The sequence below is a fragment of the Canis lupus genome, chromosome 16, assembly GCF_048164855.1.
Source record: "Canis lupus baileyi chromosome 16, mCanLup2.hap1, whole genome shotgun sequence".
Taxonomy (NCBI): Eukaryota; Metazoa; Chordata; class Mammalia; order Carnivora; family Canidae; genus Canis; species Canis lupus.
In genome coordinates this window covers 11,839,766-11,854,029 of record NC_132853.1, presented here as the reverse complement: position 1 = coordinate 11,854,029, position 14,264 = coordinate 11,839,766, and the positions used below count along the sequence as shown (strand labels likewise).

At 54.5% G+C, this 14,264-nt stretch overlaps 1 protein-coding gene across 1 annotated transcript in view; it reads left to right on the top strand.

The window, feature by feature from the left end:
- QSOX2 (quiescin sulfhydryl oxidase 2) overlaps positions 1-14,151 on the top strand; it is a 31,864-nt gene extending 17,713 nt beyond the window's left edge. The window contains exons 6-12 of the mRNA XM_072777730.1: positions 542-687; positions 2,175-2,309; positions 2,562-2,691; positions 4,562-4,684; positions 5,863-6,013; positions 8,728-8,916; positions 11,252-14,151. Coding sequence (XP_072633831.1) covers positions 542-687; positions 2,175-2,309; positions 2,562-2,691; positions 4,562-4,684; positions 5,863-6,013; positions 8,728-8,916; positions 11,252-11,799 — 1,422 coding nt within the window. The 3' untranslated portion in view covers positions 11,800-14,151. The remainder of the gene's footprint in view (positions 1-541; positions 688-2,174; positions 2,310-2,561; positions 2,692-4,561; positions 4,685-5,862; positions 6,014-8,727; positions 8,917-11,251) is intronic.
- The last annotated feature ends 113 nt before the right edge of the window (positions 14,152-14,264 follow it).

Sequence of the window (14,264 nt, the reverse complement as noted above, 5' to 3'; positions counted from 1 at the left end):
TCTAGGTCCTGAGATGCCATTGCTGTGTATCCTTCATTGCGTCCTTTCAGCCTAGACAGGGCCAGCTTGAGGGAAGGCTCAGCTGGCCCCCAGCCTGCAGGCCTTCAGTTGGCTGGCCAGGGCTGTGTTGCTGTCCAGGGGATACTGTTAGCCTTCCACAAGCAGGGCACGTGCCACATGTGTTAGGGCAGGCTCAGGGCCAGGGTCATAGCCAGCCCTATGTACATGAGTGGTGGTGCCTGCGCTTGTCTGGCTTAGGAGGCCCAGAACCGGTTTATGGATACGCACTTTCTTCAGTGCTCTGTAAGCCTGCTGAGCGAGCTTGCCGTGCTGGCCTGCACACGTCTCATTCAGTTGTCTGAGAGTGCAGTGACAGTGAAGATGGGAGTGTCGGTCTGGCTCAGAGAGGAGGTGGACACAGATGTATTCCACATGACGTTTCTCATTTCTGTGCCCACGCTGCCTTGCACTTCATCAAGGTGATGTTTCCTGAGACCCGGCCATCCGCAGTTTAGGTGACATTTCTTTTTTACTTCCCCAGGTGATCTTAGACCTGCTTCCGTACGAGAACATTGTAGTAAAGAGAGTGCTGGACGCGGACGAGGCCTTCCTGGAGAAACTGGGTGTTTCTTCCCTTCCTTCATGTTACTTAATTTACCCAAATGGGACGCGTGGATTAATGAACATGTAAGTATAATTTGGCTTCAGGAGTATTTGGATCTGGGGAACCCCTCCAAGTGTGGGAGCCTCCCCTGGGCCAGACCACAGAGCCCACCTGGACACCGTCAGCATGCACCGGGCGCTGCTAAAAAGTGAACAACCTGAAGCAAATTTGGGAAGGGTCACAGGTAAGAAGGTGAGACAGGATCCTGAGGCCTGTGGTGTCTGCCGTGGCCCCAGCCTCCTGTAGGTGTGGAAGACCTGTCTACCCCCAGGGGCACCCACCCAGCCTGCTGGCCCGCAGGTGTCCACTTAACCAGCACTGCCTAGGCTGCTCTTGGTGAGTCTCCATGTACTGGGACACAGCCCAGCCAGGACACACTTCCTCCATCCCCAGGCTCCTGGCTCAGCTGAGAAGTGGCCTCCCCAGAGCCTCAGACATGCCCCAGTCCCTTAAGAACCAGAAGTCAGGGCATCCCGGGTGGCTCAGTAGTTTAGCGTTGCCTTCGATCCAGGGCCTGATCCTGGAGACTCGGGATCAAGTCCCACGTCGGGCTCCCTGCATGGAGCCTGCTTCTCCCTCTGCCTGTGTCTCTGCCCCTCTCTCTCTCTCTCTCTCTCTCTCTCTCTCTCTCTGTCTCTGTGTCTCTCATTAATAAATAAATAAAATATTTTAAAAAAGAACAGGGTAGGCATGGCAACCTCTGTGGGTTGGGCCGCTCATGTCATGCTCTACAAGTGAGCTTGTTGGACACTCCAAGCCCTGGGCCTGCGTGCCCTGCTCTGGCCCAGCGGCAGAGGCATCCAGCACCACCATGACAGCAGGTGTTATTCTCAGCGGAGTTTCCCTGAACCACATGCCATTTTGTTTTAAGGAAAAATGCTCCTTTTATAGTAAAAGCAACACCTGTACCACCTCTTCACCATTGTTGCTTTGGGAATGAGAATGAGCCCTAGATGGCGGTGAGCCCTGAGCCCATTTGGAGGTGCTCGGTAGTGGCCTTACACATCCTCAGAGTGCATGCTCCTCTCTATCCAGTCCAGGGTCCCCACAGCCCCGGGATGTACCCTGCTGCCCCCCACAGCCCTGACCACCTGGTGTCCCTCAGGGCTGGCAGACTGCAACGAGGGCTCCTGGGTGTGCTGCAAACCCCAGTTGGTGTAACGTTTCTGGCTGATGCTCATACCAGCTTTACAAAACATCTCAACGTCCCCACTGAGCGAAAATGAGTCCTAGTACTTACCACAGCTCTGACTGGGTTATTTGTGGCTTCATCTTACCTTCTCAGGTGGAGGGCCAGCCCCCCAACACCTGTACTGCCAGCATCCCGCTTTTCAACCCATAACCCTTGCAGCAAGTCCCCAAAGAGTGGGTGGGCTGGGAGTCTGGACAAACTCCCTCAGTTGTGGAGGACATGGGTGCCTGGTGACAGGCACATTGCTCAAACCCCTGCAGAGGGGCTGGGCCTCTGGGGGCACCCTGGCCTGTGCCCTCATTGGCCCCTTTCTCGCAGCGGGAAGCCCCTCCGATCGTTTTTTTCCTCTTATTTGAAGTCGTTGCCGGATGTGAGGAAAAAATTGATTTCATTGCCTGAAAAGCCCAACAAAGAAGAAAATCCTGAAGTTGTCATTTGGAGAGAATTTGACAGGTAGGTATTCCTTTTGGTCCTGAGCCGCCCAGGGGTGTGGCTGCGTGCTTGGGCGGCTTGCAGCCCCTTTGCAGGTGGGATTCTCTCTCTCTCTCTCTCTCTCTCACACACACACACACACACACACACACACCCCTGGGCCTTGGGCTATTCTAGAGTTGATGGTGTCACCTTGTGGGGAGTGGGGGGTCCCTCCAGGTGGGAGCCAGGCAGGGGTGTGTTCCCAGCTGACTTCATGGTATTTGCCCTCAGGTCGAAGCTGTACACTGCGGATCTTGAGTCCGGGCTACACTACCTGCTGAGGGTAGAGCTGGCCACTCACAGGTCCCTGGCGGGGGCCGAGCTACAAACACTCAAGGACTTCGTCACTGTCCTCGCCAAGGTGTGCAGCGTCTGAGCCAGGCTGTGACGAGTGGGGTGCCACGGGATGGGGGCTGCGCTCAAGAGGGTGCCCTCGGGGCTCCGCAGGGAAGGACCCCGACCTCAGGTGGATGGCAGCTCTGTCTTCCAGCTGCCCAGGCCCTACTGGCCTTTGTGCAGCCCCTGCTCACCATGTGCCTGCTGGGCGTTCACTTGGTTCTGAGCCCCGGGGATGTAACAGAGCGCACATCACTGCTGGCCTGGTGACCCTGAGACACCAGGCCTAGGAAGACACCGGCACAAAGTGTCAAGGCAGGGCTGGGACTATGACATGTCTGAAAGAGGACACTAGCAAAGAGTGGGAGGAGGTGTGTGGGCAGGGCAGCAGCGGCAGCCGCTTATCAGCCATCCATGTGCAGACTGTGGCCCGTTGGCGGGCACCATCACCGGTGGTGCATGACCATCAGTTGGGAAGTGGCCATCGGGTCACCTTTCCCAGGAGCTCTTAGCTCTAGGGCCAAGAATCCGAGGCCTCCTGTTTCCTTGGGCTACAGCAGTAGGAAGCAGGTTATCACCCTTCCCCAGGGAGCGCCTGGGGCCCCTCTGTGCTCTCACCTCGGGGAAGGCCTCAGTCACAGTGGCCTGAAGACAGAGGCCTTTGTCCCTGTGTCAGGCACCACAGCCGTGCCCATTGTCGAGAAGTTACGGAAACTCAGTTTTCAAGGACTTCTCTTGAGGCATCTGGCTGGCTCTGTTGGTGGAATCTAAGACTCTGGGTCTCAGGGTTGTGGGTTCAAGGCCTGCATTGAATGTAGAATTTATTTAAAAATAGTATCTTTAGAAATAAATAAAGGGTGTCTTTTGCTCAGGTAAGGTATCTGACAGAATGATTCCTGTTCACTTGAATAGTGTGTTGAACACTCATATTCTATGACTTTTGAAATGGAAGGAAGGAAGCTGAGCCTGCAGTGGAGTCATGAGACCCATGATGTCTTTCTGGGGAAGAAAGGGAGGTTGTGTAGACCGACGTGCGTCCCGTTGTGTGGTCCTCGCTCCCTCTGCACTCCCCATGCTCGGGTCCTTGTCCTTTACCTCCATTAGGCATAGAGCTTTGTAGGTCAAGGCGGCCATAAATTATTCTTAGCAGTTTTTATGAAGCTTGGCTGCAAGTGGAGGTTAGATGCTGGCAAGTCGGTAGTGACTCTTTGTGACCCGTGTGGGACCTGGGGTTCTACGAGTTGAGCTGGGCTGTCCCTGCCACAGCAGGCCTCCTTCAGCCCTCTGAGCTCTGGGTGGACTTCATTTTGCACATTTAACAGGCTGCATCAAGTCCGAGTCCCTCTGGGAAGGGCCGCATCCCCTGGGGTTGCCGAATGGGTGCTTCTCTGGGCTGTGAGGGCCGCAGCTGTGCAGCTGGCACAGACGTTTAGTTAACCAGCAGGTTACACACTTTCGCATGAAAGCCTCAGTGGGACGTGCGTTTTTCACATAGTTCTGCAGTTAGACAGCAAAGGGGCGGCAGAGAGAGCACTAAGGGCAGCAGGCGGGATGGGCACGCATTCACGGGAGGCGCGGAATTCCTAAGTAGATAGCGCTTTCAGAAAGGACCGCAGAGTCCTTGACAATGTGATGAATAAGGCACATTGTGGCTGTGTCGTCTGTCACTGTGAAGCAGTTGTGGGCTGGGGCACTGAGCTGGGAAGCCGTTGGCCGGAAGCCTGCCTGCAGCTCTTCCCACCCCCCTGCTCTGTGCTCTGGAGAGCGCCCCAGCCCAGTCCTAGGTGAGACCCCTAAGACCTCTCCCAGCTGACCCAGTGGGTCCAGGTCAGGCCGACCCCACCTGGCTTTGGTCCCAAGGGATGGCATCTTAAGTGCAGTCCTTCCTTGCTTAGCTCTTCCCCGGCCGCACACCGGTCAGAAAGCTACTGGAGACACTGCAGGAGTGGCTGGCCAACCTCCCCCTCGACAGGATCCCCTACAACGCCATCCTCGACCTCGTCAACAACAAGATGCGGGTGAGCCCAGCACTCCTGCCAGAACTCACGGCACACCCAGCCCCTGTGGTCCGTGTCCTCCCTGCTTGGGGACCCAGCCCCAGCCCCTGGGAAAGAAGGAAGCCACACACATGTGGCCTTCCGCCCTGGCCTGTCATCCCAACACACACCTCGTGGCAGGAGCTGCCCGGGTCCCTCTAAGGTGTGCCCTGTGGATTTTACTGCCCCTATTTGCTGTGACAGGATGGGCAGCTTTCTCAGGCAGTGCGGCACGAGGGCTTTTGTGTTAAATTTTTCATAAACTTAGGAATGTTATACTAAAAAGGCTAATAAAGCAATGTGCTCGATGAGAAGCATGGAGGCCCTGCCAGAGCTGCCAGCTGCCAGCAGGTGAGGGTTTCTTCCCTTCCACCCAGGCTCAATGTGTCCACTGTGGGCACCCAGAGGTGTTAGTGACTTGAAGCAAACCCGGTGGCTCCCTGGTCAGGCTGATTCTGTGGGCAGTATGCATGCCCGCGGGAGTCCACATCAGTTGCGCCAGCAGCATAGAGCCCACTGCTGAGTGCTTGCCTTGACCTCCCCCTGACCTCCACCCGAGCTGGAAGCCAGCACAGGGTCCTTGGGTATAGGGTCTGTCCTGCATGCCCATTCCCTGTAGGAGCTGCACACTTGGACCCCAGGGACAAGCCCTGTGCCCACTGGCTGGGAGACACAGGGCGTGGACATGGGCTGAGTGTTAGAAGCTTGTGCTTGGCTGCAGGCACGTGGCTCCCGAGCTGTTAGGGCCTTGGCTTCCTGCCCGTGCAGTCATAGTCCATGCTTGCTCTGGTGGACACTCACTGGACAGTTGAGGTTTTCTACTATTAGCCTTCCCCAGCAGGGCTGGTTTAATGGACTCTAACGCACGATCCTGATCCCTTAATAAAGCTCTTTTGTCCAGACACACACGAACCCCCCCTCTCTGGGGGACGGAAAGGAAAGGCCTGGGCCACGTCCCCCTATTTTGAGAATTCCTTTAGTAAAGTGGAGACTGTTCTCTCGTTTGTTTGGTATTCAATTATATACACACATAGTGAGATGTACGGTTGACAAAGTTTTGATAAATGTACACTCTGTAACCAGCACCCAGAGAACATTTATCATCAACTATTATAATTTTAACAATTTATTGATTTCTTCCCTTCCCCACCCCCTGGCAGATTTCTGGAATATTTCTTATTAATCGCATAAAGTGGGTTGGATGTCAAGGAAGCCGACCAGAGTTCAGGGGTTACACCTGTTCTCTCTGGAAATTATTCCACACTTTGACTGTTCAAGCTGGGACCCATCCAGAGGCACTGGACGGCACAGGTAAACTGTCCCCACGGGGGCCCGGGGCACGTAAGAAGCTGTAGGTTAGGGGACATGTCCCCAGGGCTGCCAAAGGTTCCCATGCTAAGGAGTGTGGAGGGAGCATCTTTTCAGGTGTTTGGTGCACTCCTCTGCAGGCCCTAGGCACTTCAGAGCTCACCCACCTGTGCATGGCTGATGTGCAGGAATGAGTGCACACAGCCAGGAATCTGCAGGGTAACACCTGCTTTTATCAAAAGCCTGAACATGAGTGAAGCGTACTTGGAAATGTGTGTTTGTTACCTGTTGTTGCATAACAAAGAACCCCATGGCTTAGTATTATGTCAGAGTGTCTGTAGGCTGGGAACCCAGGTGTAGCTGGATCAGGGTCCCAAGCTACAGACCTCATGAGCCTGCAGGCCCAGTGTTAGCCGAGGCTGGCATCTCACTGGGGATCTTTGTGGGGAAGAGACCCTCCCCTGCTCACTCATGGGATCAGGGCTTTCCTGGCTGTCAGTGTGGCAGCTGGCTTCATGGGCAAGCCACAGAGAGGGCACCATCCTCAGTGTGGTGTTGGCCGCTTCTGGGCGGCCCGCCCAGCCTGGGGGAGGGGCTGAGCCAGCTGAGCTGTGACCCTGGGCCATCTCAGAGGCTGCCTGCCCAGGAGGTTAAAAGCTACAGAAGCATAAGTTAGCTTTAGCAGTTTTAATGATCAGGAAATCATTAAACCAGAATCATCATGTTTTGTGTCCTACCCAAGCAGTGAAGACCGTTGCTGGGTTTTTATCCACTTTGGACTCGGTTGTATGCGTGCTTCCCCCCATGAAGCTGGCCTCTGGCTGTGGTGGGTGGATTGCCTGCCTTTTAGCCACTGCATCAGTCAGGCAGCTCCGGGGATGCTTCTACTGCCTAAGGGCTGGGACTCCCACACTCCATCATCCTTTCCAGTGAGACTGAAATCTGCAGTATCTCTTGCTTTGTAACAAACCAAACCAAATGCTGGGCTTAAAAGAACCACGGTTTTATGTGCTCAGATTCAGTGAGTGCGGCCTGCTGGGTGGCCAGAGACTCAGGAGGTGCGACGCCTATAGGGCCATCCCAGCTCCCTACAGCCCCTCGCTCAGGAAGGACCTTGAGGCTGGGACAGCCAGCACAGGGTGTCCCTTGTGTCACAGCCTGTTGGTCAAATGGTCCTTGTCCGGCTTGGATCCCTGGTGAGGACAGGGTGTCTACCTGGCGCTGGGGGAAGCAATGAAAGCACGCTGTGGGCACCACGTGCTGTCTGTGGAAATCTTCACCACCCTGGCTCTCCTCAGGGTGACACTGATGTCCATCTCTCAGGGCCTTGTGGGGGGACGTGGGAGGCACACTCCGCTGAGGGGCTGCCGGGGGCTCTGCAGGGGCTCGTGGCACAGGGCAGAACAGCAGCCGAGCAACAGGGCACGCCATTGGGAAGGTCTCCGGGGCTGAGGCTGGAGCCATATCTGAGGAGTGCATCTCATGCCCAGAGAACTGGGTCAGATGGACACCGCCGGATTAGGTCTTGGAAGGTTTTTCCTCTCCTTAGTGGGTGTTTAAACCCCATCGACTAAAAAGCCGCCGAGTCCTCTAATCCCCCACAGGTAGGGTTTATGGTTCTTGTCCACTCTAAAGATTAGGGTGGCCGGGCGTGCAGTGGTTTGGTGGGGAGAGAAAAGGAGGATTACTCAGGGATGCATGGCAGCTGGCGGCAGGGAGAGGAGGGCAGGGAGCAGAAATGAGGAGGGTCAGCCGCATGTCCTCGCTGTGTGTCTGTGGACCCTCGCCACCCACCACCTCTGAGACACACCAAGCTGAGGAGACCGTGGCTGGCTGCTCAGTTGGAATTTCTGGCAACCCCGGTGAGGCCCATTGAAGTCGGCGACAGATGCAGGGTCCTGGCCCTCCACCAGTGGAGCCACAGCTAGTGGCAAAGAAAGAGATCACCCTCGAGGGCCTGCTCTTGATTAAGACGGATTCAGTCTCAAAAGCACATCTTTTTTTTTTCCAATTATTTTGCTGTGTTTCTTTTAATGCTGACATTTAATCTGCTCTAATCTCACAGTCTCTCGCTTGTTGGCTCAATCCCCCGCATTAGCTGTCTGAAGGGAGCTGCTGTTGCCAGCCCTGTCCCCACCCCCCTTTTGCTTTCTCAGGGGTCCTTGTTTTAGTGAGATGCTAGCTGCTTCCTTCTGCCATCAGGGACCATTTCCTTGAAAGATCGTTTTTCCTCATTTGCAGTGCTTTCACGCAGTCAGCGTGTCCTGGCAGTACCTGTGCTCACGTATGGGGCACGTGGTCCATGTGGCTGGGCAAGGCTGGAGTTGCCACTCATGAAGAGGGCTAGCCTTTTCAGAGTGGTGCAGGTCCTTGCCAGCGGCTGCCCTCCTGTTCTCTGGAAGGAGCCCTGTGTCTCGCGTCTAGCTGATTTTCCCAGGCCCCTGTGCACACCCTGGAGTGCGTGCTGCTCCCAGACACTGGCGATGGGTCTGCTCCCCAGACGCATGGTGCCACTCCTTCTGGATGCAGTAGATGTCTGGGACATGCTGCTTCCTTCCTCCCTTTGTCCTTCCCGTGCAGACAGGCAGGCTGTCCGAGGGTCCCCGGTCAGGCACCTGGCCTGCTCAGGCTCCCCACGCCAGCCTGAGCCCTGGGTTCCAGCGGAAGCCTTCAGAAACACTCCCACCGTGTCAACGCTTTGTCCTCTGACCCTCTAGGTTTTGAGGATGACCCCCAGGCGGTGCTGCAGACCATAAGGAGGTACATTCATACCTTCTTTGGCTGTAAGGAGTGCAGTGAGCATTTTGAGGAAATGGCTAAGGAATCCATGGACTCCGTGAAAACCTCAGACCAAGCAATTCTCTGGCTTTGGAAGAAACATAACTTAGTAAACAACCGCCTGGCAGGTGAGCAGAAGCCACATTGGGGTGGCCAAGCCTGGGTACAGAGGGGCTAGCACAGAGACAGTGAAGCCGTGTAGACGGGCACCCATCCACGAGTCCTGCAGGCAGTGGGAATGGCACCTGACCATTGCTACCACGCTGGCTGCCTGGAGGATTGCCAAGAATGGCAGCCACTCTAGGCCACCAATGTCCCTGGCTTTCCAGACTGTTCTCCACTTCAGGGGCACCTCTTCCCCCTGGGGGAGCCTCCTGGGCCCCCGTGGAAATTTGACAGCAGAAGACTAGGGTAGAATCAGGCTACTGTGAGGAGTTTGTGGCACTGCGATCTGCTCTCATAAACCAAACCCCATGAAGTAGTTTTGTTTCAAACTAAATAGGGCGCGTGTATCGCCTCAGAGTTAATTCAAACTCCTCCTAAATCACCGGCAGATTGAAATTAGGCTTAAAAATAATTCTGCTGACGGATAAATCTTAATAGAGATGAGTAGGAAAAAACCACTAAACTATTGGTTTTTATTTAATCCACCGTATTATGAAACATATTACAACTGAAGCACTAAAGAAAATTGGTTTTTCTTTGCCCTCAGAGCTGCTGCAGCTCAGCTCACTTGGCCACAGCACTTTTGCTTGCCGGGGTCGTCCGTGGCTATCAGCTTCCACCTCAGGTGTATGGCACTCCCCTGCCCCCCACACCCCAGAGCCCACAGGGTTATCCCAGCAGCTCTCGGCTCTGGCATAGCTGCACCAGACTCTGTGGGGCAGGTCCTGGCCCAGGAACCCCTGTGTCCCCTGTGTGCTTGTGCTGCAGCAGAAAGGGGCTTTCAGCAGCCAGCGTAATTATGTCCCTCCTTCAATTCTGTAGGCCGTCTCCCCCCACACCCCCTAGTCCCACCTCCAGCCTCTGGATAGAGGCCCAGATTCCCTGGAGGCCCTGCAGCCCTGCCCTAGACCTCACTGTATCTGTGGGGTATTACACTAGGCCTTGGGCAGCTCCTCATTGGCCTGCATGTGTGCACATGTGCATCTGCCCCCAGGTGCAGACGCCAGCAGCCTGGTACCTGGTGCTTGGGCCTCAGTGGTCTGCATTCTCCAATGCCCCCCACCTCCCCCACCTCCCCCGGCTATGAGCCTACAAGGTGCAGGAGCATCTCCAGTGTTTCATACCCATCAGACACAGTGATTTTGTCCACGTCTACTTGTAGAAGCACTGTTAAGGTGGGGGGCACCCCAAGTCAGGTCAGGGAACTCTTCTGGGAGCCAAGGAGCACTGTGCACCATACTTGCTATACCTGGAACCCGTGTGGCCTCGAGTCTGTATGGCAGAGACCCAGAGCTGGGTGGTCGGGTGGGTTGTCACTCACCCTTGTGGAAGAGAAATAGGAAGTCACCAATGCAGGGTGAGTGGGCCGGGAGGTGATGGCCTGCCTCAGGGTCTCGTATGCACATGCTGGTTGCCTGGAATGTACAGCTGGGTGCTCCCTAGGCTGGGTGCTCCATTAGCAGGTATGGACCAGAGGAGCGAATGCACACACGGGGACAGAAGGATCAGCCGTGGCCTCATGTGGATGGCCAGTGGGGGTGATGGCTGAACTGCTTTCGGGGACAGCCTTCGAGCAGGAAGTAGGGAAACCTTAAATGTGTGGATGCTCTGAATCTGATTCCGTTTGTGTGGAGCTGGTGTTCGCTGCACAGTTGCCCTGGCCGTCCTGGGGTGCTGATTGCACGTGCAGCGCTGACCCACGCAGCCAGGACCGGATTATTACACGGAGCAGTAGTGCTGGCCAAGGGCTGTGTCCAATCGAAACCATGCTGTGCGGTTCTGTTTTGTAAAAAGTACACTCGAGTGTGCAGAAGAGTGCTGTGTTGATGCGCTCTGGCAGTGCGGTTCTCCTGTCATGGCAGGTCTCCCAGAATAATTTTTAGAGGTACTTAAGGGATTTTGGGGTCTGGGAAGGGCCCACACAAGTATGAAGTGTGTGGAATCGTGTGGACAGCCACATCCAGGGCCAGATACTCCTAGGGTTTGTGAGGTCGGGAGCACATTAACCTGGGGCCTCGAGGTCACAGGGAAGCAGAGTAGCTGCAGGCTGGAGGAGGATCTGGCCGGGTGCATGGTAGCATCCTTTGCTGTGGCCATGGGGCCCTGCCAGAGGTGCCAGGGAAGAAATGACATTTATATGGGGTGCTTGGGGGACAGGCATCTGTGCTGGAGCACTGGGCATGAAGTTGGGAACACTGGGAGGTCATGGTGCAGGTGGGTGGACAGGGAGGTGGCTGCAGGGTGTGGGGCAGTCAGGTCACCAGACACCTCTCCACTGTTGCTCTCCCCTCATCCCAGGCCATCTGAGTGAGGACCCCAAGTTTCCAAAGGTTCCGTGGCCCTCCCCGGACCTCTGCCCAGCCTGCCACGAGGAGATTAAGGGCCTGCACAGCTGGAACGAGGGCCAAGTGCTCCTGTTCTTGAAGCAGCACTATGGCAGCAACAACCTTGTGGATACCTATGCTGCAGACCAGGAAGACGCCCATGAAGGAGGTGCCCCACCTGAGGGCGGGGAGCAGGAGCAAGGCCTCGTTTCCCCAGAGAAGCCTCAGGGAGAGCAGCGTGCCAAGAGTCTCCGTCCACCCAGTGTGCTGCCTCCCAGACCCGACCTGTCACAAGGGTTGCAGCTCGGCCTGGATGGGGGACACCAGAGTGTGAGCAGGGCCGAGGGCCATAGGGAGGTGGAGGTGGCTGTGCCCTTTCTCGGGATGGGCTTCTCCAGCCTGGACATGAGCCTCTGCGTCGTGCTATACGTGGCCTCTTCCTTGTTTCTAATGTTAATGTACTTTTTCTTCCGAGTGCGGTCCAAGCGATGGAAAGTCAGATATCACCGCCTATCTGTGTAGAACCAAGTGGGACCACAGAAGCACCTTTGGAAAAACAGCCCCACTGTGCTTTAATAATTAAGATCAGGGATTTTATAGACACAGCAGATCTGGTTTCACATGCATCAGCGTCATGGGCTCCAAGGCCTTGTTGGACAAATGGTCTTCCTGTGGAGGACAAGCCAGCGTTTGTTGAGACTGACCGCTGGCATATTCCCTGGACGCCTTTATAGATCCGACAGCAAAAAGATGTCTGTATTTTTATTCTTCTAAGTTTAAAAAAAAAAAAAAAAGTGGGAGCCCAGGCCAAACGAACAGACTCTTTCCCACCTGCTTTCATCCTGAGTTTCTAGACACACGTTCTGCAAGCCTGGCTTGGGATTTGGAGAACAACTAAGCCGTGCCGTGTACTGGCGGCTCCGGACGGTTCCATGCAGCCAGCTTCGCCCAGCAGAGCCTCACCCACCCTGGCCGCTCCTCAAAGCCAGTCTGGTTCTCAGAGATCATTTGTGTTTGTGCTTTTCAGCTGCCTGGCAGTTTCAGCTGAAGCAAGAGAGCATCTCCGTGGTGCTGGAGCAGCTCCAAGCCAAAGGGACCACCCCTGCATCAAGACCTGTGTGCACTCCAGATGCAGAGTCTGGCACAGGAAGGAAGGACAGAGGAGGGTTTGTGGCTTTGCTGCATTGTAAGGAACACCCCTACCAGGCCAAGGGGGGTGGTGGGGGCAGGACGGTGGCAGAGGCGGTGTCTTTGTTTATCTGGTGGGAAGAGAGCCCTAAGTGACCGAGGACCATCCCAAACTGCCTTGCCCAGGCATTGAGGGCAGAGTTCTGCAGGGGAGACGTGTGGGGTGGCCCACTCCTTGGGAGCCAAGTCCCCAGGAGACCTTCCAAGGAGCCCCCCATCATCCTCTGTGTCACGTGGTCCAGCAGCTGCAGGGCCTGGGGCTAGGACATGGGGCCCAGTGACACAACAATGCCCTGGGATACCCCAGGAGCCCCACAGCCCTGTCTCCAGCACCTTTAAGGCCAAATTCCAAACTTCATTTCCCTGAAGCTGTTTTATGAAGGGTCCTGGCACAGGGCCCCCGTCCCCCAGGCTTTTGTGATATATATATATATATATATATATATATATATATATATTTTTTTTTTTTTTTTTTTTTTTTTTTTTTACCATTTAATGATTTTAACATTATTTGTGAAACCCAAATCATTTAGATGTCAGTTTGCCTCTGGAGATGTAAACAAAATGAACAAACTGCCATTTTCGTGGAGATCCTTTGTGACTGTTTGTCTCACAAGCTCAGATGTATCTGTGCTTGTGTCACTATGATGGTTGTAAATAGTCTTTCCACCTTGCCTAGTGTGCTCCATGTTTACAAACTCCCGCTGACCATGGTCGTTTCTGTGTAAGAACACTCATGTGCTGGAGCAGCGTGTGGGCAGCAGGCGAGCTGTCAGGAGCTTGAGCTCCTGCCGGGGGTGGGGGGGACAGGGACAAGGATGGGACGGGGTACAGGACGAGGACAGGATGGGATGGGGGACAGGATGGGGACGGGCCAGGGATGGGATGGGGGCCAGGGATGGGACGGGATGGGGCATGGTCCTCCACAGCTGCTTCACTTCTGGCTTCTCTGCCACCAGAGGTTTCTTCTTGTTTGACATGTTTTTAACCCCAGAAGTCTGTGTGTTTCGTCGGTGGTTGTGCAGCTGGGTTACTGGAGACCCTGTCTTGTTTCCTTTTATCCTGAAAACTGGCCAGATTCACCCACAGAATCCAAAGGGAAATACTTAGCACCATGAATTAAACTGCCTTCTGGTTCGTGTTGAATGCTTTCCTCCCCTAAAGGAAGTTTGCATTCGCGGTGTGGACTGGGATGAGGTTGCAGAGCACCACCGTGTGCTGGAACCTCTATAAAACCCACGTGACAGCTTCGAGGTTCATGATAATATTGCAGTCTGAGGTCATCAGTATTTGGGGGACAAGCTTCCAAAACCCTGAGGGGGGCCAGGTTTCCAGTAGACCACGAGCAGTCAGGGACAGGTGGTGGTGCCAAAGTGGCCACGGACGTGTGTCTCGTGTGCAGGTGTGAACATGGCCACACACCTCCCATGGCCTGCTTAGAACTGGACACTACCTTTAGGCAAGGTTTAAGGTCTCTTTTCTAAAGTTGTAAGTATTGAGACTAATGAATAGAATAGTTCGATAATTTAAATGTGTATTTATTTTTACTGGAAGGATTTTGATTAAAAAGCTAATTGACATGGAAATGTCTGAAATTTCTTACCTGCAAGGAAAGTGAACATTTTGTATTTAAATGAACTATAATGTGCACATTTTTTAAATAAATAAATTTGACATTTGAAAGGACTGATTCTTTTAAAAATGTGAGTTCGTTCTAGCAGTGATCAGAGGGTGCAGAACAGAGCCCTCCTCCCCTTCCAGAGTTTGTGGATTGGGCATCTGAAATCCCAGGGTTTCTT